Source organism: Oncorhynchus mykiss, chromosome 7 (assembly GCF_013265735.2).
Source record: "Oncorhynchus mykiss isolate Arlee chromosome 7, USDA_OmykA_1.1, whole genome shotgun sequence".
NCBI classification, from domain to species: Eukaryota; Metazoa; Chordata; class Actinopteri; order Salmoniformes; family Salmonidae; genus Oncorhynchus; species Oncorhynchus mykiss.
This window is the reverse complement of record NC_048571.1, coordinates 76,524,195-76,550,199: the sequence shown is the minus strand read 5'-3', so window position 1 is coordinate 76,550,199 and position 26,005 is coordinate 76,524,195. Positions and strand designations below refer to the sequence as shown.

The window sequence follows — 26,005 nt, the reverse complement described above, 5'->3', positions numbered from 1 at the left end:
GTGTTTGTATACATCTACTTTTATTACAAACATTAGAGTAAAACAACCTTTATTTTATTATTTTGTGTTCTGATGGGGTACAACAGTTGAACTAAGCTAATGAGGCATTTCTAAGGTATATTCTTCAAGAATAAAAGCCTACAAATTATTCATTTAAGTCAAAACATTGCTGTAGAAACTGCAGATTGACCCTTTTTAAAGTAACTTTGATTTTTTTTGTAGATTCAACCCATCACCAGGTGCTGATGTATTGTCCCTTTTTCTGACAGGTACAATGTGGACACCAGAAGTTCAAACATTTCAAAACATGTAAGTACACTGGTGATATCATGCTATTAATATAAGCTGAATATCTTGCATATTTTCATGTCACTTAGTTATGTTTACTTAATGAACTGTCAAGGGAAGATACTTCCCTATTAAAGCCGTTACATTTGGTTAGTCTTTGATTTGATTACTAAGTGATATTCTTCTTCAAGGAGGGAATGTCGGAATAATGAATTTGAATAATTTTTATACTAAAATAGAATGCTGTTTGTTTTTTTGTCTCTGCAGATTTTCAACTAACAGATGTTTTTCTCTCTCTATTGCAAACCATTGTGGATGAGTAGAAGGTTAGTCAACAACATTACTATAAACACGGTTTGACAAATCACAAGGAATAGTGTTTTTGTAATTAGTTATTGCCTTTTAAGGACACATAAATGTGGATCTTCTGAAAAGGTAAGAAACAATCTAACTGGTTGGTTTTTATGAAGATCTTGCTTTAGGTTGTAGAGTGCTGTCCGTGGAGCTGGTAGAGCACAGCAGAGATCTTGCTTTAGGTTGTAGAGTGCTGTCCGTGGAGCTGGTAGAGCACAGCAGAGATCTTGCTTTAGGTTGTAGAGTGCTGTCCGTGGAGCTGGTAGAGCACAGCAGAGATCTTGCTTTAGGTTGTAGAGTGCTGTCCGTGGAGCTGGTAGAGCACAGCAGAGATCTTTTGCCAACCTGTCACTTCTTGAATTGGAACTTTTGTTTATTTTGGGATAGCGTGATCTGAGCAGAATTCAATATGCAGAGCCTTCAAAGTATTCTTGACTTATTCCACATTTTGTTGTGTTACAGCTTAAATTTAAAATGGATTACATTTAGATTATTTAAGTATTTAACCCCTCCGTTATGACAAACCTAAATAAGGTCAGGAGTAGAAATGTGCTTAACAAGTCACAATAAGTTGCATGGACTCTGTGTGTGCTAATAGTGTTTAACATGATTTGTAATGTTCTTTGCTAGCCGTTTTGGTAAATATATAGTAGATAGGGCAATTCACCTATTACAAACAGCCTGTGTGAATGCAGACGTACACACAGCTATCTCACCAAAATAATGCCAACTTAATGCTGAAAGTTGTAGCCTAGTTATTCATGCATGCAAACAAAAACACTGATTAGCAGTTTGGCTAAGAAAACCGACACAACTGCGAATGTGAACTATTGAATGCAAACAGAACAAAACAGCGATACAAAGTAAACAAAATCTAAAGTTTAATAAAGTCATGACACAATCTATACTTAGGCTAGTTACATTAACAGTAAACAAATGCAATAAACAAACATGAAGATCCAAAAGCCTACAGCCTACTACAGTGAGATGCAGCCATGCTGTCTTGCCATATGAATAGGCCTATAGGCCCGCTTCATTCATGGAAAATCATGCTGCTCTTGAGTTCAGCGACATGTTGTTGTCACGGCCGTCGTCGGAATGAGACCAAGGTGCAGCGTAGTGAGCGTACATTTTCTTTTATTTGTAAAATGTCGCCAACAAAACAAGAAATAACAAAAGGGCTATAGTGCCCCTAACCAAGACAACTTCCCACAAATCATACTGCCTAAGTATGATTCCCAATCAGAGACAACGATAGACAGCTGTCCCTGATTGAGAACCATACCTGGCCAAAACATAGAAATACAAAAACATAGAAAACAGAGCATTGAATGCCCACCCAAATCACACCGTGACCAAACCAAAAAGGCTCTCTAAGGTCAGGGCGTGACAGTTGTGATATGGCAAAATACACTTTCCAATACATACAGTTCCATTCACAACCAGGGGAACAAATAGGCTACCACGAAAATCAGAACACAATGTATCTATTTCTGTGATGTAACATAACGATATGTAGCTATACCTGGGGTCATCATTTGGATTCTTGCATTGGAATTACAGTGCCTTCAGAAAGTAACTATGCCATTCAGGAACGTTCAATGTCGTCTTGGTAAGCAACTCCAGTGTATATTTGTACTTGTGTTTTTGTCCTGCTGAAAGGGGAATTTTTCTCCCAGTGTCTGTTGGAAAGCAGACTGAACTAGGTTTTCCTGTTGGATTTTGCCTGTGCTTACCTCTATTCCATTTATTCCATCTATTCCATTCCATAAAAAACTTGCTAGTCCATGCCAATGACCAGCATACACATAACATGATGAAGCCACCACCATGCTTGAAAATATGATGAGTGCTACTCTGTTGCGTTGGATTTTCATCTTTTCACTCTGTCAATTAGGTTAGTATTATGGAGTAACTGCAATGTTGTTGATCCATCCTCAGTTTTCTATCACTGCTCAACTGAGGGACCTTACAGATAATTGTATGTGTGGGGTACAAAGATGAGGTAGTCATTCAAAAATCATGTTTAACACTATTATTGCAAACAGTGAGTCCATGCAACTTGGCGATTGCATTACTTTTGGCGTGTGAATATCGTGCCTTTATTATATCTCAGGTTAAATTAAAGTTCCTAAAGAAAAGTTAAAAGATAAGCTGCGATGTAGATTATAACTACATTTACAGTGCATTAGCTCTCAGCGCAGGTGTCTTTGCCAGAGGAAAATGTTTCCCCATGTTGTGTAAATCTGGTACTCCATGGGTAATATGAGCTAGGAGTTAAATCTGGTACTCCATGGGTAATATGAGCTAGGAGTTAAATCTGGTACTCCATGGGTAATATGAGCTAGGTGTTAAATCTGGTACTGTCACGACTTCCGCCAAAGTTGGTCCCTCTCCTTGTTTGGGCGGTGTTCGGCGGTCGACATCACCAACCTTCTGGCCATTGCTGATCCATTTGTCATTTTCCATTGGTTTTGTCTTGTCTTCCATCACACCTGGTTCCAATCCCATCAATTACATGTTGTGTATTTAACCATCTGTTTCCCCTCATGTCCTTGTCGGTGATTGTTTATTGTAAGTGTTTGTGTACGTCTGTACTGGTGAAAATCGGGTTGTGTTGCCCATTGATTTTCATTATTATGTTTTCCGGTGGGTTTTTGTTAATAAACTGCACCGTTGGAAATACAGTTATTTCTCTCCTGCGTCTGACTTCTCTGCCGCCAGTTCACACCCTTACAGAATCACCGACCCAAACTATGGAGTCAGCAGGAAAAGGTACCCCGGCCATAGGGGTGGAGGAGCGCGTCCAGGAGCATGCAGCAATACTACACCATCTTGGCACCACCATGGACCGTGATGTCCAGACAATGGACCACTGGGAGAGACAGGGAGTTTTTCCAGCGTCTCCACTAGTACAACCGGGGTCTCCCCTGAGCGCCCCTTTCCCGCCTGAACCCAGTGGGATTCGTATCTCCTTGCCCCAGGAGTACGACGTGAGTGCTGCGAACTGCTTAGGGTTCCTGTTACAATTCGACCTCTACCATGCCACCGTCCACCCGGCTCCATCGAGCCGTGAGAGGGTGGCCGCCCCCATCTCGTGCCTCACCGGGAAAGCCCTGGAGTGGGCCAACGCCGTATGGATAGAGGGAGATGCGGCCTTGGACTAGTTTGAGGAGTTCACCCGCCGTCATAACCCCACTGTTTCTTGGTCACAGAGGGCTCTCACGGGGTGGTCGCGAGAGTGCTCAGGTAGGGGTTTCCATTGGTGCTACTATGGTGGAGAGTCCAGACCAGGTCTCCACCGTGCGCATACCCCGTGAATATGCCGATGTAACAGTATAACTTTAGACCGTCCCCTCGCCCATACCCGGAACCAGGGACCTTCTGCACACGTCAACAACAGTCACCCACGAAGCATCGTTACCCATCACTCCACAAAAGCCACGGCCTTTGCAGAGCAGGGGGAACCACTACTTCAAGGTCTCAGAGCAAGTGACGTCACCGATTGAAATGCTATTTAGCGCACACCGCTAACTAAGCTAGCCGTTTCACATCCGTTACACTCACCCCCCTTTTGACCATCCTCCTTTTCCGCAGCAACCAGTGATCCGGGTCAACAGCATCAATGTAACAGTATAACTTTAGACCGTCCCCTCGCCCATACCCGGGCGCGAACCAGGGACCCTCTGCACACATCAACAACAGTCACCCACGAAGCATCGTTACCCATCGCTCCACAAAAGCCGCGGCTCTTGCAGAGCAAGGGGAACTACTACTTCAAGGTCTCAGAGCAAGTGACGTCACTGATTGAAACGCTATTTAGCGCGCACTGCTAACTAAGCTAGCCGTTTCACATCCGCTCTCGCCTTCTCCAAAAAGATGGTGACTCAATTACCACCTCATCGTCGGGGCGATTGTACGATAGATCTCCTGGTAGACACTGCACTTCCCAGGAGTCACGTGTATCCCCTGTCACAGGCGGAGACGGAAGCTATGGAAACATATGTCTCCGAATCCCTGCGTCAGGGGTACAGTCGGTCTTTCACTCCACCAGTCTACTTGAGTTTCTTTTTTGTGAAGAAGACGGATGGAAGTCTGCTCCCGTGTATTGACTATCGAGGCATCAACCAGATCACGGTGAGGTACAGTTACCCCGTACCTCTCATAGCCAGTGCGATTGGGTCAATGCACAGGGCGCGCTTCTTCACAAAATTGGATCTCAGGAGCGCTTACAACCTGGTGCGTATCCGGGAGGGGGGCGAGTGGAAGACTGCATTTAGTACCACCTCAGGGCACTATGAGTACCTTGTCATGCCGTACGGGTTGATGAATGCTCCATCAGTCTTCCAGGCCTTTGTAGACAACATTTTCCGAGGACCTGCACAGGCAGGGTGTGGTGGTGTATATTGATGACATTTTGATATACTCCGCTGCACGCGCCGAGCATGTGTCCCTGGTGCGCAGAGTGCTTGGTCGCCTGTTGGAGCATGACCTGTACGTCAAGGCTGAGAAATGCCTGTTCTTCCAACAGTCCGTCTCCTTCCTAGGGTATCGCATTTCCACTTCAGGGGTGGAGATGGAGAGTGTCCGCATTGCAGCCATGTGTAATTGGCCGAATCCAACCACGGTAAAGGAGGTGCAGCGGTTGTTAGGGTTTGCCAACTACTACCAGAGGTTTATCCAGGGTTTTGGTCAGGTAGTGGCTCCCATTACCTCATTGCTGGGCCCAGTGCGCTTGCAGTGGACAGCTGAGGTGGACAGTGCTGGCCCATCCGGATCCCTCTTTGGCGTTTGTAGTGGAGGTGGACGCGTCCGAGGCTGGGATAGGATCTGTGCTCTCTTAGCGCTCGGGTACGCCGCCGAAGTTCTGCCACTGTGCCTTCTTCTCTGAGAAGCTCAGCCCGGCGGAGCGAAACTATGATGTGGGGGACCGGGAGCTGTTCGCTGTCGTCAAGGCCTTGAAGGCGTGGCGACATTGGCTTGAGGGGGCTAGACACCCTTTTCTCATCTGGACTGACCACCGCAATCTGGAGTACATCCGTGCAGCGAGGAGACTGAACCCTCGCCAGGCAAGGTGGGCCATGTTTTTCTCCCATTTTGTGTTTACCCTTTCCTACAGACCAGAATCCCAGAACGTTAAGGCAGACGCATTGTCCCGGCTGTATGACACAGAGGAGCGGCCCATGGATCCCACTCCCATACTCCCCGCCTCCTGCCTGGTGGCGCCGGTAGTGTGGGAGCTGGATGCGGACATTGAGCAGGTGTTACGTGCAGAGCCCGCTCCCCTCCAGTGTCCAGCTGGGCGTCTGTACATTCCGTCTGCTGTCCGCGACCCGGCTGATTTATTGAGCCCACACGTCACCCTCCTCTGGTCATCCTGGGATCGGTCGGTGCGCTGTCTTAGTGGGAGGTCCTGGTGGCCCACTTTGGCTAAGGATGTGAGGGTTTATGTTTCTTCCTGCTTGGTGTGCTCCCAGTGTAAGGCTCCTAGGCACCTGCCCAGAGGTAAGTTACAACTCTTACCCGTTCCACAACGGCCATTCCTGACCGATCTACCTCCATCACAGTAACACCACGATCCTGGTCGTTGTGGATCATTTCTCTAAGTCCTGTCGTCTCCTCCCTTTGCCCGGTCTCCCTACAGCCCTACAGACTGCGGAGGCCTTCTTAACTCACGTCTTCCGGCACTACAGGGTGCCTGAGGATATAGTGTCTGATTGTGATCCCCAGTTCACGTCGACGGTCTGGAGGGCGTTCATGGAACGTCTGGGGGTCTCGGTCAGCCTTACCTCAGGTTTTCACCCTGAGAGTTAACGGGCAGGTGGAGAGAGTTAACCAAGATAAGGGGTAGGTTTCTGAGGTCCTATTGCCAGGACCGGCCGGGGGAGTGGGCAGCGTTCGGGCCCTGGGCAGAGATGGCCCAGAACTCGCCGCCCATGTCCACCTTCAGCGCGCTGTGCTGCGCCAGAAAGTTGGCAGTGAAAGTTGGCAGCGCCAGATCGTCACCGCAGTGAGGCCCCGGTGTTTGCACCTGGGGACCGGGTCTGGCTCTCGACCCGAAACCTGCCTCTTCGCCTGCCCTGTCGGAAGAGCTGGGGCCGCGGTTTGTGGGGCCATTTAAAGTCCTGAGGAGACTGAACAAGGTTTGTTACAGGTGGGGGGGGGGGGGTTGTGTACTGGCACGAAGTTGGTCCCTCCTTGTTCGGGCGGTGTTCGGCCGTCGACGTCACCGACCTTCTAGCCATCGCTGATCCATTTTTAATTTTCCATTGGTTTTGTCCATCACACCTGGTTCCAATCCCATCAATTACATGTTGTGTATTTATCCCTCTGTTTCCCCTCATGTCCTTGTCGGTGATTGTTTATTGTAAGTGTTTGTGTACGTCTGTACTGGTGAAAATCGGGTTGTGTTGCCCATTGATTTTTACTATTCTGTTTTCCGGTGGGTTTTTGTAAATAAACTGCACCGTTGGAAACACAGTTATTTCTCTCCTGCGTCTGACTTCTCTGCCGCCAGTTCACACCCTTACAGGTACTCCATGGGTAATATGAGCTAGGTGTTAAATCTGGTACTCCATGGGTAATATGAGCTAGGTGTTAAATCTGGTACTCCATGGATAATATGAGCTAGGTGTTAAATCTGGTACTCCATGGGTAATATGAGCTAGGTGTTAAATCTGGTACTCCATGGGTAATTTGAGCTAGGTGTTAAATCTGGTACTCCATGGGTAATATGAGCTAGGTGTTAAATCTGGTACTCCATGGGTAATATAAGCTATAGGTGTTAAATCTGGTACTCCATGGGTAATATAAGCTATAGGTGTTAAATCTGGTACTCCATGGATAATATGAGCTAGGTGTTAAATCTGGTACTCCATGGGTAATTTGAGCTAGGTGTTAAATCTGGTACTCCATGGGTAATATAAGCTATAGGTGTTAAATCTGGTACTCCATGGGTAATATGAGCTAGGTGTTAAATCTGGTACTCCATGGGTAATATAAGCTATAGGTGTTAAATCGGGTACTCCATGGATAATATGAGCTAGGTGTTAAATCTGGTACTCCATAGGTAATATGAGCTAGGTGTTAAATCTGGTACTCCATGGGTAATATGAGCTACGTTTTAAATCTGGTACTCCTTGGGTAATATGAGCTACGTTTTAAGTCTGGTACTCCATGGATAATATGAGCTATGTTTTAAATCTGGTACTCCATGGATAATATGAGCTATGTTTTAAATCTGGTACTCCATGGGTAATATGAGCTAGTTGTTCTCCCGTTACAGGACTTCCTGGGCCAGATGTTCTGCACTCTGGGGGAGATCATTGGGTCCACAGGCAGTCGGCTGGAGAGAACCCTGTCGTAAGTCTACCAATGACTTCTATCAAGTATCTACTGTGTATCTGCTGTGTGCAAGCATGCATCACAACACGATCTGTCACTGTACGTCTCTGCATTTGACAGGCCTCCACAATCTCACAATGTTCTCATTGCCTCTTAGATTGGGAAAAACAAGAACACAATTATTGGTGTGTCTAAGCCCAGAGGCTGCCACTGTACGGCAGGCATGTAACTAGAGATTAATCTAGCGTCAAACTTGGACTGAGAAGGATTGTATTCTACGAGAGCGTGAGGCAGTAACACATGCTATAGACATAGTTAGGCATCCCTTGTGAAAGCCGAACAACCAGACCTGGGTTCAAATACTAATTTAAATCTTTCAAATGCTTTGAGCGCTTTCTTAAGACTGTCGGGAGTGTCAGTTGGGATGGGTTTGCACTGTGGCACTTTTTTATTGGTTCCTTGCAACAGGCATAGCGGGGGTATTTCAAATGATTTACAATGGTGTTTGAACCCAGGTCAGTGACACGATACTGGCCCTGTGGATGACTCAGCATGGAATTGGGCCCTTTTCAATTAAAGTTGATAACCAACACACTGAGAACTTTGTCCTCGCTCTCTCTCTCGCTCTCACTTTCGCTCTCTCTCTCTCTCTCTCGCTCTCTCTCCCGCTCTCACTTTCGCTCTCTCTTTCTCTCTCTCTCTCGCGCTCTCTCTCGCGCTCTCACTTTTGCTCTCTCTTTCTCTCTCTCTCTCTCACTCGTGCTCTCACTTTCGCTCTCTATCGCTCTCTCTCTTCCTCTCTTCCTCTCTCTCTGTTTCTCTTGGTTGGTGTGAGTAACAGACAACACAACAATGCCATAAAGCACACACTCTGAGAGAAGGGAAACTCTCCTAACAGTGTTGTGAACCATGTAATTCATTATCAGACCTAGATAAATCATATTCCTATCCTATCACTGTCTGTCCCACTCTTGGCCATGTCATTTATCTTCATGTGAGCCTGGTGGGGAATTTCCCAATGCAGGATACTTGTCAATAAGGCTTCGCTGCTCTTGGATTACAGTGCTGTATGTCACTATGTTTAGTGGGAAATAGTAAATAGGCAGGTAGCCTAGCGGTTAAGAGCGTTGGGCCAGTAACCGAGAGGTCGCTGCTTTGAATCCTCGAGGCAACCATGTGAAAAATCTGTTGCTGTCGCTCTGGATTAGAGCTTCTGCTAAACTACGTAAATGTACATTTTGACTGCATGGTGCCTTTTGACTGCATTGTGCTGACTGAAAGAGGGCTTTGTGTGAGTGTTGTGTGTGTGTGTTGTGTGACTTGATGGGCATGTTTCTATGGCAACTGAGAGAGCATAATTTCTCCATCTGTTTCTATCACCAACATTTCAATGGAGATGAACTGTTTCATCTTCTACATTCTGTTCTCTAAAATGACATCAGAGATGATCTGCTTTCAGATCTCAGGTAAAGGGACAAAAAGTGCCCAGTGGCATTCAAAGGCTGGGGACTATAGGGGTGCCCACCACCACCATATACAGTGCCTTGCGAAAGTATTCGGCCCCCTTGAACTTTGCGACCTTTTGCCACATTTCAAGCTTCAAACATAAAGATATAAAACTGTATTTTTTTGTGAAGAATCAACAACAAGTGGGACACAATCATGAAGTGGAACGACATTTATTGGATATTTCAAACTTTTTTAACAAATCAAAAACTGAAAAATTGGGCGTGCAAAATTATTTGTATCATTTGATTTACACAACATGCCTTGTGAAACAAACAAGAAATAAGACAAAAAAATGAGAACTTGAGCGTGCATAAATATTCACCCCCCCACCCCCCAAAGTCAATACTTTGTAGAGTTACCTTTTGCAGGAATTACAGCTGCAAGTCTCTTGGGGTATCAATCAATCAATCAAATGTATTTATAAAGCCCTTCTTACATCAGCTGCTGTCACAAAATGCTGTACAGAAACCCACCCTAAAACCCCAAACAGCAAGTAATGCAGGTGTAGAAGCACGGTGGCAAGGAAAAACTACATAGATAGGCCGGAACCTAGGAAGAAACCTAGAGATGAACCAGGCTATGAGGGGTGGCCAGTCCTAATCTGGCTGTGCCGGGTGGAGATTATAACAGAACATGGCCAAGATGTTCAAATGGTCTTAGATGACCAGCAGCGTCAGATAATAATAATCACAGTGGTTGTAGAGGGTGCAACTTATCAGCACCTCAGGAGTAAATGTCAGTTGGCTTTTCATAGCCGATCATTCAGAGTATCTCTACCGCACCTGCTGGTCTGGGACAAGGTAGCACATCCGGTGAACAGGTCAGGGTTCCATTGCCGCAGGCAGAACATTTGAAATATGTTGTTTATAGCTGTAGCCTGTAATCCTATTTTCCCTAACCTTAAACTCAAACCCCTAACCCTAGCTACTAAACCTAACCACTAACCCCTAATCCTAATTCTAACCCTCATTCGAACCATAACCCTAAACCTAACCCCTAATCCTAATTCTAACCCTCATTCGAACCATACCCCTAATCCTAATTCTAACCCTCATTCGAACCATAACCCTAAACCTAACCCCTAATCCTAATTCTAACCCTCATTCGAACCATAACCCTAAACCTAACCCCTAATCCTAATTCTAACCCTCATTCGAACCATAACCCCTAAACCTAACCCCTAATCCTAATTCTAACCCTCATTCGAACCATAACCCTAAACCTAACCCCTAATCCTAATTCTAACCCTCATTCGAACCATAACCCTAAACCTAACCCCTAATCCTAAAATAGCCTTTTTCCTTGTGGGGACCGGCGAAATGTCCCCACTTGTCAGAATTGTCCTTGTTTTACTATCCTTGTGAGGACTTCTGGTCTCCACAAGGATAGTAAACATACACACACACACCATCTTCCAGGGTCTATTTAAATTATTTAACAGGCCTCTGACCTACATAAGAGCAGACGGCTGGAAATGGAATCAATTTCATTTATTTAAACTCATTCTGGTTTTTAATGACATGACACCCTATTAAAGAGAGGCTTCCCTCTCACTACACCTCCCTACTCTGCCTGGTATACACACACACACACACACACACACACACACACACACACATTTGTTTTACTGTGAGGACCAAACAATTAATTCCCATTCAAAATCATATTTTCCCAAACCCTTAACCTAACCTTAACCTTAGCCCTTAACCTTAACCTTAGCCCCTAACCCTAACCCTAACCCATAACCCTAGTTCTAACCCTAAACCTAACCCCAAAGCCTAAAATAGCTTTTTTCCTTTTGAGGACTGGCGAAATGTCCCCACTTGTCTGAATTCACTTTCAATTTCACAACCTCACAAGGATAGTAAACACACACACACACACACACACACACACACACACACGCACACACACACACACGCACGCACGCACACACACACACACACACAAGCAAACCATCATCCAGTGTCCATTTTCATTATTTAGCAGATAGCTGCCTCTGACCTACATAAAAACAGATGGCTGGAAATTGAATAAATGTTTTTCCATCCTTAATCTATTTCCACCCATTCTGGTTTTGAATGACACTATATAGAAGAAAGGCTTACCTCTCACTACATCTTCCCACTCTGCCTTCCACATTAGACATTTAAATAGGTTTGAATATTATAAGAAGGCATCAAGGTTGTGTTTGTGGTTGCTCTGTACACTGGAGTCCGTCTGAAGTTGCCTCCTCTCCCAGATTTTATTTAAAGTCTCAGGGAAGAGGGAGTTTTCAAGCCCTTCCACTGTATAGTAATTTACTTCCCATTGGGAATCTGGGAAAACATTGGGGAATTCTATTAACTGACAACAAAAGGCAAGGCTGCATGCTCCATAAAACCACGGCCGTCAAACACAAGCTTATGCCAGTGTCTTGCTAGCTTCCCCACGGCACCAAAGTCCATTATCAAAACCTTCACAATCGCATCTGAACTTAATTTAAAGTTAATTTGAAGAAATATCACAAACACCCACTCTCTTTCTCTCTCTCGCTCTCTCTTTCTCTCTCACACACACACACACACACACACACACACACACACACACACACACCCTTTATTAACGTTGTGCTTAATTAGCAATAAAAGGTCTTGCTTCAGATGTACATCTCTTCTATTGGCAGTCCATCTGATGAAATATTTAAAAGCCATATGCAGAGCGACGCTCAATGTCCCTCTGTGGACTCCCACCCAGCTTTCGTTCCACTCAGTACAGTACAGAAAACTGGCATGGCCTCAGAGCTTTGATCAATCCAATACTCACCAACCCACCAGTTAACAGACCCCACGTCTCTCTCTCTCTGCTCGCTTTCTCCGTGGCCCCTGATTGTAAGTCTATGGCTTATGATGGCCCTACCCCCCCACGTTCAACATCAACTCTTTGTTTCCACGGGATTCTGATAAACTCATTTCAGTTTGTGTGAGTCTTGATTCTAATCTAAATACAAAAAAATGACATTTCAAAGCATGAAATGTGAGCCTTTGAAGTATCGAGTGAGTTTTTTGGCATTGCGGCAGTTTTTTTATTTTTATCTGACAGGCAGCGTCTCTGCAACGTCTGTCTGTAGGCTATATGCTGATACGCTGAGTTTGTATTTATCTCCACACCTGGGTTCAAATACTACTTGAAATTTCTCAAATACTTTGAGTGCTTACTTTAGCCTGCCCCCCCCCCCCCCCCCCCAGTGTATTTCTGCTGGTACGGTGCATACACTGCACTGGTGAGTTGCCATGGAGAGGAGACTTTTGTTCCTGTGTGGGAGACTTTGGGTGGAGAAGTACACGAGTTGGAGCTGGTGCTGCTTTAAAACCTGTGGGCTGTTTGCTGTGTGTGGCAGGCAGACCTGGGTTCAAATAGTTCCTGACATCTTTCAAAGATCGTTCAGCGTCAGCACAAGTCTGCTCGTGGTGCCAGATAGGCAGGGTTGACACGTTTTCTGACTATTCCAATGGTTACATTGTGCCTGTCAAGCTCAATGAAGAACTACTCAAATATTTTCTAAGATTTGAAATAATACAGTATCAGTCAAAAGTTTGGACACACCTATTCAACAGTTTTTCTTTAGTTTGACTATTTTCTACATTGTAAAATAATAGTGAAGACATCAAAACTATGGAAGAACACATATGGAATCATGAGGTAACCCAAAAAGTGTTAAACAAATCAAAATATACTTTATATTTTATATTCTTCAAAGTAACCACCCTTTGCTTTGATGACAGCTTTGAACACTCTTGGCATTTTCTCAACCAGCTTCACCTGGAATGCTTATCCAACAGTCTTGAAGGAGTTCCCACTTATGTTGAGCACTTGTTGGCTGCTTTTCCTTCACACTGCTGTCAAACTCTTCCCTAACCATCTCAATTGGGTTGAGATATGGTAATTGTGGGTGCCAGGTCATCTGAAGCAGCACTCAATCACTCTCCTTCTTGGTCAAATAGCCCTTACACAGCCTGAAGGTGTGTTTTGGGTCATTGTCCTGTTGAAAAACAAATGATAGTCCCACTAAGTGCAAACCAGGTGGGATGGCGTATCGCTGCAGAATGCTGTGGTAGTCATGCTGGCTAAGTGTGCCTTGAATTCAAAATAAATCAAAGACAATGTCACCAGCAAAGCACCGTCACACCTCACTCCTCCGCCACACATGCAGAGATCATCCGTTCACCTTCTCTGCGTCTCACAAAGACATGGAGGTTGGAACCAAAAATCTCACATTTGGACTCATCAGACCAAAGGACAGATTTCCACCGGTCTAATGTCCATTGCTTGTGTTTCTCGGACCAAGCAAGTCTCTTCTTATTATTGGTGTCCTTTAGTAGTGGTTTCCTTGCAGCAATTTGACCATAAAGGCCTGATTCACAGTCTCCTGAACAGTTGATGTTGAGATGTGTCTGTTATTGGAACTATGTGAAGCATTTATTTTGGGCTGCAATCTGAGGCTGGTAACTCTAATGAACTTATCCTCTGCAGCAGAGGTAACTCTGGGACTTCCTTTCCTGTGGCGTTCCTTATGAGAGCAAGTTTCATCATAGCACTTGATGGTTTTTGAGACTGCACTTTCAAAGTTCTTGACCTGACACTTGAACCTCATGATGACCTTTTTATGCAGCGGTCTACCTCCTCATCTGCTTGATGCCTTTCTCTCCCTTGAAAAATTCAATCCATTTTTTTTCCCTCTCATGTCTTCCTCCATTTAGTTAAGTATGCTTTTAGTAGGAATATGAACTGTATTTTTAAACCTTGAAATGCAAACCTTCTATACATCTGCTGAGATAGCATGGAAACTGTACTACTGATCTGTTCGTTGGTAGTTTAGAGATATGGGAGGTGGTAGGTATTGTTTGCCACAATTATTACATATTTATACCATAACAGTACTTAATGACATTTTAGAAGACCAAATTATAGACCAAACCCTTCCATCTCTTGTCTCGCTCTCTCTCTGTCTCACTTACACACACACTTATTTTCCCATTTATTTATTTTAATGGGAGTCTATGCACAGGTCAGGATGGCACCGTGCCTCCCTTCCCACTATTTATTATTCTCCATATAATGAAATATCCCATGGCCAAGAGGATTGTTTCACGTTCCCCAAATAAATTAAATCGTAGCAAATGTCAATTTAAAAGAGGAACAACCTACCAACATTGTTTATTGAGATGTATGAGCTGTGGGCAGCTAGTTAAATTAAGAGGAACGTGACACCGATTAATTTGCCAACCATATTCATTCCTTCCACACGGTCCATCGCGTCCCAAGTGTCTGCTCTCCGCCCCAGCTCCCCTAGACGAAAACACTGGTCAAGTTAACCGCGCGTGTAACAACTTGACTTAAAGATTTCTGGATTGAATATTAAACTGCGTGTCTCTCAGTTGTCTGCCCTTCACCTTAACAAAAACACAGATGAAATTAACAGCTTATACTTGGTATAACGACGTGGCGTAAAAGATCTTAAAAATGTAATATTATACAGTGATAATTGGCATATTTCTCATTTGTCAGGTACACTCGATGGATGTTACTTTGTCCTTGTCCCCCCCAACCCTTCCTTCATCCCTTTAAGTTTACAGCACACACACACCGCTCTAAAATTACCCTGTAATTACGTTCCGCTCCTCGAGCACCTCTTGCCCTGATAAGATTAAGATTCAGATGAAAAACATCGGGCTGCTTCTATGTCCTCCCACTTCCCGCCCTCAATCTCATTCTCCCAGGCGTATCTCCATATCTAAAAATATTTGTTCACTGGTTTAATATTACCTCTTTCAATCCAACTCTCAAGGCTGTCACTCATACCAGGCCACAACAGACACAGTAACCACTGTACTGTACATCAATGAATTTGTTGTTGTCTCTCTCGGAAGAAGAAACCAGGCAGTGTTCTAGATGGAATTTGTTGAAAATGATGCAGCTGAAAGAATGCCCATTGGATTCAAGGGAAAGACAGACACACTGAATATTTAGAATTTAGTAGAACATGCATAAGTTAAGAAAGGAAAATGTAACCAGGAAGCAAATATATTTTTAAAATGATGTCTAAACCCTTAAAGCAACAATCTCAGGACACTAAATCCCTCAAGCAACAATCTCAGGACACTAAATCCCTCAAGCAACAATCTCAGGACACTAAATCCCTCAAACAACAATCTCAGGACACTAAATCCCTCAAGCAACAATCTCAGGACACAAAACCCTTCAACCGCCTTTTATATTTTTTCAATTCTATATTTTTTCCACTTTTATTTCCTCTCGTGCCCCCTGCAAGGAGACTTTGTAGCATTTCAGAGGCCCGGGCTCTGCATAAACATTGAACATAATTTCCACTGTGGGGTGTTTGATCTTTGTCCAAATAGATAATTAGCTTGAAACGCCTTTAGCATGCCACCCACAGTCTCCTTGTCACCCTCATACCAAGAGGAGACGCTGAGAAACGTGGAAACTAACCAATTCTTCCAGGCACGCTCCCTGTGTACTGGCATCAGTGACGAGAGGTCCTGGGGTTAGTTTTGTGAGCATTTTATCGGCTATAAGCTATTTATAGCCCCATATCCACCCTCAGGATATCAGCATAATGTATTAACTGTTTGACTGGCTGGGACTAAGATGGCAGGGTAGAGATACTTTGTCTAGACTCTCTGTCAGCCATACTCAGGTGGACCACAGTCTGGACCCAGAACGGGGTCAGTAGTTGGTCCCAACAAAACAAATACTAATCATTTAGGAACTCAGTCAGGTTTATGACCCTTGGTATGATCTAAACACATAATATTAAATATAAAAAAAGACATTAAAACTGCAACATTTTCTCGTTGCCCATGGCACAATGGCTAGAATTGCAGGAGTTGTAAACAGCAAAATGTTCTCTCGGCCTACAAGAGGGATGTGAACAGGTTGAACAGCTTAGGGTCACATGGGTTGAGAGGTGGGGTTTGTGACTACGCCGATAAATGACAATATCCATTAGGATCTTTTCCACATAGGAAATTTGTGTGACCGGACCTTTTCAAATAGTACTTGAGTACCCCTGCTCTATTTGGTGTTGTTGCTGTTGTCTTCCCAAGCCAGACAATGTATGGTGCTTCTTTTCCCTTGACTCAAAGATTCACTATGGCTTTTTAGATATGATAATGCCATGAAAATGTCTGTAAGGTGGATAATGCAGCTGAGGCAGATGATGAAGTTACAGCTCCAAATACTCCATCTACAAGTGGCTTGTCATGCAAATGGGGTGCTTCAAATGTTACTGGCAACCACTGTATACCTGCTAGGACGCTTTGGAGCAGCACGTCGCTGTTTGTGTTGGATTCAAGGGAAAGACAGAGACACACGGAGTATTTTGAATTTAGACAGACTTGAATTTAGACAGACTTGCATTTAGACAGACTTGCATTTAGACAGACTTGAGTTTAATAGAGCATGCATAAGCTAAGAATGGAACATTTTACCCAGAAGATAAAAAAAAAATTTGAAATGATTTTTCACCTTGTCGGCTTGGGTATCCGAACCAGCGACCTTTCAATTACTGGCCCAACGCTCTAACCGCTATGTGGGTGGTGGGATGCTAGGAGACTCCCCGCCTGACGATTCCTAGTGCTCAGGAGGGGGAAGATAAGAAATGGAGGGAGTCTTTTATTTCAGTCATTCCGGTGGAATGAGGGCTTTGAGTGTATATTCTGACAAGAGCACATCCCAAGTGGGGGCCTGTCTGAAAGACAAGGTGAGTGAGGTATAATCAGAGAAACAGAGGAAAGAAAAAGAGAGAGAGGAGGGACTAAAAAAAGGTCAGCCAGAAAAGACTAAACTGAAAAAATACAAATGCTGTTGGAGTTTTGAGCCTTTTATGCTAAGTGACTTGCCTCGTTCATCGCATTTCTCCCTCTCGTACCCTCAGGCTCTCATTCTCACCCACCTCAAGACAAAGTAGACCTTTTATGCTAAGTGACTTGCCTCGTTCATCGCATTTCTCCCTCTCGTACCCTCAGGCTCTCATTCTCACCCACCTCAAGACAAAGTAGACCTTTTATGCTAAGTGACTTGCCTCGTTCATCGCATTTCTCCCTCTCGTACCCTCAGGCTCTCATTCTCACCCACCTCAAGACAAAGTAGACCTGTTGCCAAGTAGAAAGACAAAGTAGACATGTTGCCAAGTGGAAAGCTCTTGATTACAGTGTGCAGCGTTCCACAGATAGCGCAGACATATGCTGCTGTTTTACTGTAGCTTTATATTTTGGCAGGAGCTTTGGAAAATATCTGTCGCTGAGCAAATGTGTTAGTATAAAATCATGGCATTTCCCACTTTATTTTTTGCATACAATATAGCTCAGTATTTGTATTATTTATTTTATAAAGTCTTCTCTTCTCATATTTATCAAGGTTGCCAATAATAATCGCCCCCATTGTATCTGGGAGAGTTTCACAGTGGTGGGCTGCTCTTTACCAGATTGCTGTTGGGGGAGAGAAAGAGGGGAGAAAAGAGGAGAGATTTTTATTTCAGGTAATTGGAGTGAATTAAGGGACAAAACACAGAGGAGGCACAGGCAATACTTTTTCTTGAATCTCTTTTCTAGGTGATTGTCTTTCGTGTCTTCCATTTTTCTCTCTCCCTCCTGTTCTGTAATTGATCTTCCCCTTCTCCCCTTTATGATCTCTCTCACCTCTCTGTCTCTCACTCTTCCTCTTTCGATCTCTCACCTCTCTCTCACTGTTCCTCTTTCTATCTCCCTCCCCTCTCTGTATCTCACTCTTCCTCTTTCTATCTCTCTCTCCCCTCTCTCTCTCACTCTTCCTCTTTCTATCTCCCTCCCCTCTCTCTCTCACTCTTCCTCTTTCTATCTCCCTCCCCTCTCTGTCTCACTCTTCCTCTTTCTATCTCCATCCCCTCTCTCACTCTTCCTCTTTCTATCTCCCTCCCCTCTCTCACTCTTCCACTTTCTATCTCCCTCCCCTCTCTCACTCTTCCTCTTTCTATCTCCCTCCCCTCTCTCACTGTTCCTCTTTCTATCTACTTTCCCTCTGTCTCACTCGTCTTCTTTCTATCTCCCTCCTCTCTGTCTCACTCTTCCTCTTTCTATCTCCCTCCCGTCCCCGTCTCACTCTTCCTCTTTCTATCTCCCTCCCGTCCCCGTCTCACTCTTCCTCTTTCTATCTCCTTCCCCTCTCTGTCTCACTCTTCCTCTTTCTATCCCCCTCCCCTCTCTGTCTTTCACTCTTCCCTGTTCTATCTCTCCTCTTTGTATTCCTCCCTCTTTCTCCTCTTTATATCTCTCTCCCTGTCCCCCCCCCCCCCCCCCACTCCCCCCCATCTAGTCCCCCTCCCTCTCTCTGGTGAACATGTTTTTCATCAGAAGGCCGGGTAATTGAATGAGCTGCTCCTGCTGTCACTCGCCCTGTCGCCCTGTCATTCCCATCAGCGGGTGACGGGTGGGCGAGGGACGGGGGTGGTGTGGTGAGGGGCTGGGGGTGTAGAGCAGGGGCCAAGCTTGTCACACCACCAGCATCCCCCTCCTTGTAATCAAAATGAACATTCGCCTCCCTGTGCAGTGGCCCCATGAGAGACCCTATTTCGGGGCTATCTCCTCTCTCCCTCCTCCATCCCTTCCATTCCTCCACTTCGCTCCTCACCTTCTCTATCCGTCATGCCCATGACCGATCTCTCTGTTGTGGAGAGTAGGCAACTGAGTAGACCTGTGGCACAGGTAAAATTGCAAAGTGCTCCTCTCCTGTGTTATACTTATGTCCCTGCGAAAGACCACAAATAGTTTTTTTGTTGTTTCGTCTGATTTCCAACATTCCGGGACTACTTTGAGTGGAGCCCTTTTCTAGTCAAAGTTAGGTGATTGGGGAAGCGGTGTCTGAGTTATCAAGATCAAAGAAATGAATACTTTTATCGCTCTTACTCACTCACATTATAGCCTTTCTATAAACAGTATATCCCAAGCACAAACCTGAAGGAAGCTTGGTCTCGATGGTCCTTTCCGGATCTGGCTATTATTACCAATGACATGTCGCCATGGCAACAACTTATCCACAGGAGTGAGGGGTCATGGACGTGGCAACACTTCCTCAGACTACCTGTCACTAGGCACTACCCACTCTTGGGATGTGAAGAGGGAGGACTGGCCTGAATAGATCAAATGTTGTACATATCATAGACAGTTAGTGTAGCTAGTAACCTGCCGTGTCTTTGAAATCCAGGCTAGATCACAATGTGCTGGCATTGATCTTCTGAGTGTCCGGACTTGAATAATATTGCTAAAGTACGTAGGTGGTTTTTAATCTACAGGTCAAACTAAACACACTCAAACCAAAATGAAATTGCTTTACTTGTTGTATTCAGACCTGTTCACATTAGTCTCGGTGTGAAAAACCATGACAAGTTAGCTAACAAAACCCCAACTTTGCCCCAAATGATGACTGTTATTTAAAAAGATGAAGATATTTTGATGAAATGAAGTGTCACTGGCCTACACATAATACCCCATAATGTCAAAGTGGACTTATGTTTTTAGAAATGTTTACAAATGAATTAAAAATGAAAAGCTGAAATGTCTTGAGTCAATAAGTCTTCAACCACTTTGCTACGCCAAGCCTAAATAAGTTCAGAACTTAAAATGTGCTTAACAAGTCACATAATAAGTTGCATGGACTCACTCTGTGTGCAATAATAGTGTTTAACATGATTTTGTAATGACTACCTCATCTCTGTACCCCAGACATACAATTATCTGTAAGGTCCTTCAGTCGAGCAGTGAATTTCAAACACAGATTCAACCACAAAGACTAGGGAGATTTTCCAATGCTTCGCAAAGAAGGCCACCTACAGTATTGGTAGATGCAGGCGTCCTTACTAAATCAGTTGCCGGAGAGGAAGGAAACCGCTCAGGGATTTCACCATGAGGCCAATGGTGACTTTAAAACAGTTACAGAGTTTAATGGCTGTGATAGGAGAAAACTGAGGATGGATCAACAACATTGCTGTTACTCCACAATGCTAACCTGGGGTGGCAGGGCGTTGGACTAGTAACCGGAAGGTTGCAAGTTCAAACCCCTGACAAGGCACCTGACAAGGCACAAATCTGTCGTTCTGCCCCTGAACAGGCCGTCATTGAAAAGAATTTGTTCTTATCTGACTTGCCTAGTTAAATAAAGGTCAAATAAATATAATACAATAAAAAAATAGAAATATTCCAAAACGTGCATCCTGCAAAAAAGGCACTAAAGTAAAAGTGCAAAACATCTGGCAAAGAAATCAACTTCATGTCCTGAATACAAAGTGTTATGTTTGGGGCAAATGCTTGAAGATATGATATGCTAGTCATTGGGAAGGACTAGGGAGTTTTTAAGGATAAAAATAAATAGAATTGAGAATAGGCGAAATCCAAGATGAAAACCTTGTTCAGTCTGCTTTCCAACAGATACTGGTAGACAGATTCACCTTTCAGCCAAGTAGGTCAAATATACAGTGGATTTACTTACCAAGATGACATTGAATGTTCCTGAATAGCCTAATCAAAGTTTTTACTTAAAATATATGGCAAGAGTTGAAAATGTCTGTCTAGCAATGATTAACTACCAACTTGACGTAGCCTGAAGAATTCTTTAAAGAATAAAAGCCCAGAAAGACTCACAGCTGTAATCGCTGCTAAAGGTGATTCTACTTATGGAACCAAGATATAATAATGTTACATTTTTATGATAAAAAAAAAAGTTAGAATTTTTCTTTCCTTTGACATGACAGAGTATTTTGTGTAGATTGTTGACAAAAAAAATGACATTTTAATCCCATCTTGTAACACAACAAAATGTGTAATAAGTCAAGGGGTGTGAATAATTTCTGAAGGCACTGTATAGTATGTTTAAGATCAAAGTCTAGTTTTGTATATTATTTTTGATGAATCCTGTTAGCTACTTCTATTCTATTGATAACATTTCAAAATGTGTTTAATCAATGGTCATAGATATTGGATGCCTTTTTGTAATGAATGATTTCTCTCCCGCTGGCTCTAGTCTTTTCATAGAGGACTTAGGGACATGCCACCATAAACTGAAAATCAAAAGCAAAACCTAAACAAAGACATACATGTATGTCGTCTTTGGATTCTCACTTCTGAAATAAGGTTTGCTTTGTTACAAAAGTTTAGTTGCTAATTGTTGACCTCAAACGTTGGCTTGAGTGATGCCTGTATGGTTCATACACATTTCTGGACAGTATTCTGTTCATGTACAGTAAGGCACCCCTTTTGGCTCAACAGAAGCCCCAGAGGCAAAGGTTATGTATAGCCTCTAACTTTGTATTCTCCCCCTGTTTAGATGATTGATGGATGGTCAGACCTTACAATCGGTTTCATGTATTAGTTAATGGGCCTGTATTGATTGTGTTGGAGATGATCTAGTCTACAATCAAGTTCTGGATTATAATGGTTGCAATCGTTCTGTCATGTAAGGACAGGGAATAGTGTAAATTAACTGGTATTATGCAACAGTGACAGTCAGGGGTCCCGCCAACGTGCTGTAGCCCAGCTATTTTAACTAAGTGCCTGCTGACAGGGTGGGGGAACCCCACTGTAAAGCTGTGGAGGATGAATAAAATACATAACATTAATCTACACAGCAGGTTTAGCAATGTGACTCAGTATTGTGTGTGTGTGTGTGTGTGTGTGTGTGTGTGTGTGTGTGTGTGTGTGTGTGTGTGTGTGTGTGTGTGTGTGTGTGTGTGTGTAGGAGAGAGGGGAACCTCAGCAGGCAGTGGAAGGTCTGGGAGGACAACGGTGTGTGTGGAGACTGCTGGAAACACACACTTCCACACACAGTCATTCCACCTCAAAAAGTACAAGACACCCACCATCTCGGATTGTTTGGAAATCGTTTGTGTAGTTAGAAACAGGTGAGATTAGAATTCCTGAAACATTATTTTGTTAAAATATCATTTCATCTTTGAGAAATTAAGCTAATTGATTGCTGCCAAATTGGCCATTTTAATTAATAGGATTCATATAATCTTCAATATATATAGTACATAACATCCGATTTGGATCATAGTACTTCCTAACAATGAGTAAGACATGATGATCCAATAAAATTATACAAAATTATTTAAAAAACAACAACCAGTATACAGTATCAGTTATGTATGTCTGACAGTTAAGTAGTATGTTAGTTAAGTAGTATGGAGCTTCTGCTTGGAGTATTGTTTCTTCGTCCTTTGTAATGTATACCCTGGGAATCTGGTGATGGTTTTCTTCCCCTGTTCAGAGAAATAAGCCATTAAAGTCCCTTGCAATCTTTACCATAAATGGATTCGAAAGTACCAAGTTTTAACAACTAGATGCCGCTGTTCCTACTACTGCCACCACACCCTGTTATCAATTTTGCTGGTCTCTTGTGTTAATTAAATGGAACACAACATTTTCTTTACAACTTTGGGTAGAAAACAAATATATTTTCCTCATGATTAAAATAAATAGAGTGGTCAACTGTGTGGTCAAGCCAGTCCTCCATGAAAGCAATTCAGTTTGTCCTTCTCCTAGCAACCTAATGCTTCAACTCCTTGAATAGTCAAAATAATGGTGGGACTTTTACCATTAAAGACCATTAGAGACCATAACATTGAAACCATTAGAACTGCTGTAGCCTAATGGTTTGCCTGTTCGCCAATCGCCAGGAATGGTATAAGTAATCCAGACCGTTTTTTCAAGGGAATAAACCACAAACAGAGGGTCCGTTTCCTGTACACAAATTAAGTGTCTAAGACGTGGACAAACTGAATTGCTTTCATGGAGGGCTTTAATTGTGAGAATGATCACACAATTTATTTTAATCATGAGCAAAAGCAATTGGTTTTCTACCCAAAGTTGCAAAGAAAAGTTGGAAGAAATCTATCACCAGATTCACAGGGAATACATTACAAAGGTTGAAGAAACAATACTCCAAGCTGCAGCTCCATACTACTTGTCAGACATACAGAACTGATATTTTTTTGGGGGGATTCCTCATGTCTTACTCATTGTTAGGAAGAATTATAGTCCAAATTGGATGTTTGGTAATGTATTTATGGAAGATAATATGAATCCTATCAAAATGGCCAATTTGGGTGCAATCAAATTATATCTCAACAAAATAATGTTTCAGGAATGCTAATCTTATCGGTTTCTATCTACAGAAACGATTTCAGAACAATCTGAGATGGTTGGTGACATGGCATGCTAAAATGACATGACGTATTGACTTCACTCATATTGATCATCTCTATTACCCGCTGTGCTGTAGTTCCACAATATATCTCTGAGATGAAACCAGGGCCGCAACTTTCAATTTTTGCCCCCCCCCCCCAGTTTTATCATTGGAATGTGATACAAAACGAGGCCGCTGTGTGCTTTAGGACCATGCGGATGCCTCTGAGTGGTCAGGTAGGCTGTTTGGAGTGTTTATCCGACTGGATTTGTTTAGTGTTTATAAAGTTATGTCCACCACATTTTTTAATCCAAAGTTGCGCCTCTGGATGAAACCATTTTCACAAGGCATCAATAGAGACATCCAGCCTTTCAGGTAGTGTTTGAATTGGGCCTGGGGGTGAGAGACTGGCTATGTCTTGATTCTCATCCTTTTTCCAGAAGTGTGCACTTGCAATGGTGGAAAAATCCCACTAGCCAATACTTAAACCATTCCTAAGATTTTTAAATCCATAACAGGGAGTGAGTGCACACTTCAGGAGAGGGGTGGAGAATTGGGATGTGTTGAATGTCAAAGGAAGGCCTCATGTTAACATGCTACATGTGGAAGTCATTAGAAGTCGAGACGCAAGGCAGCTCATATATCATCAACATTAGGGCTTATTGTAAACGAGGAAGGATGGAAGGAGGCAAAAATTATTTTAAAAAATAACAGAGGAAGGAAAAAATCCCGTCAATTAATTATGGTTTGGATGGCTGCTGTCTGAGTTTTTACTTGCCTCATCTCAATGCCGGTGTGACTGTACTTACAAGGAGGTGGAGGAGGTCGAGGTTGTGTGTGTGTGTGTTTGTTTGTTTGTGCATATGTGTGGGTTTGTGCTTATATGTGCGTACATGTTTGTTTAACAGAACCAAGGGTGTTAGGGTGTCTTTCCTGACAGCAACTAAATCTGAGTGTGCCCTTGTGAAGTAATCAAGCTGTCACAGTGGTTTAGCAGAGAATACAGAAGACCTGGAATGCTGGGTAGAGAAGTTTCAAGGGCTTTGTAAACATTGTGGACAGCCTTGTAAAGAGGCTGTCAACCCGACAGGTGTGTGTGTGTGTGTGTGTGTGTGTGTGGCAAGGGTGTTTACGACAACACCCTTAGATCTCACAGCAAGCATGTTAATCATCCTATCTCTTAGAGGATGTAGTATGCCATGTCAAGTGGATGGAGCAAATCATTCAATTACATGATGGATTTGACCGTCTGTCAACTTGTTCTGATTCTGAATGTTGTGTCAACCATTGTTACTTCACAAGCTCATGGAAGCAGATTCATACCAATATAAATCAATCAAATCAAATCGAAATCAAATCAAATGTATTTATATAGCCCTTCGTACGTCAGCTGATATCTCAAACTCCTGTACAGAAACCCATCCTAAAACCCCAAACAGCAAGCAATGCAGGTGTAGAAGCACGGTGGCTAGGAAAAACTCCCTAGAAAGGCCGAAACCTAGGAAGAAACCTAGAGAGGAACCAGGCTATGTGGGGTGGCCAGTCCTCTTCTGGCTGTGCCGGGTGGAGATTATAACAGAACATGGCCAAGATGTTCAAATGTTCATAAATGACCAGCATGGTCCAATAATAATAAGGCAGAACAGTTGAAACTGGAGCAGCAGCACGGCCAGGTGGACTGGGGACAGCAAGGAGTCATCATGTCAGGTAGTCCCGAGGCATGGTCCTAGGGCTCAGGTCCTCCGAGAGAGAGAAAGAAAGAGAGAGAGAATTAGAGAGAGGACACCGAATAGGACAGGAGAAGTACTCCAGATATAACAAACTGACCCTAGCCCCCGACACACAAACTACTGCAGCATAAATACTGGAGTCTGAGACAGGAGGGGTCAGGAGACACTGGCCCCATCCGAGGACACCCCCGGACAGGGCCAAACAGGAAGGATATAACCCCACCCACTTTGCCAAAGAACAGCCCCCACACCACTAGAGGGATATCTTCAACCACCAACTTACCATCCTGAGACAAGGCTGCGTATAGCCCACAAAGATCTCCGCCACGGCACAACCCAAGAGGGGGCGCCAACCCAGACAGGGAGATCACATCAGTGACTCAACCCACTCAAGTGACGCACCCCTCCTAGGGACGGTATGAAAGAGCCCCAGTAAGCCAGTGACTCAGCCCCTGTAATAGGGTTAGAGGCAGAGAATCCCAGTGGAAAGAGGGGAACCGGCCAGGCAGAGACAGCAAGGGTTGCTCCAGAGCCATTCCGTTCACCTTCCCACTCCTGGGCCAGAC

General features: G+C 43.8%; 1 protein-coding gene across 3 annotated transcripts in view; it reads left to right on the top strand.

The window, feature by feature from the left end:
• LOC110528512 (copine-9) overlaps positions 1-26,005 on the top strand; it is a 137,961-nt gene that overhangs the window by 57,848 nt on the left and 54,108 nt on the right. For 2 of the 3 annotated variants that reach the window (XM_036984090.1, XM_036984091.1), the window contains 3 exons: positions 270-309; positions 612-614; positions 7,928-8,004. In XM_036984090.1, coding sequence (XP_036839985.1) covers positions 270-309; positions 612-614; positions 7,928-8,004 — 120 coding nt within the window. Of the gene's footprint in view, positions 1-269; positions 310-555; positions 615-7,927; positions 8,005-26,005 lie in introns of all 3 variants that reach the window. The other variant, XM_036984092.1, reaches the window with a different exon arrangement.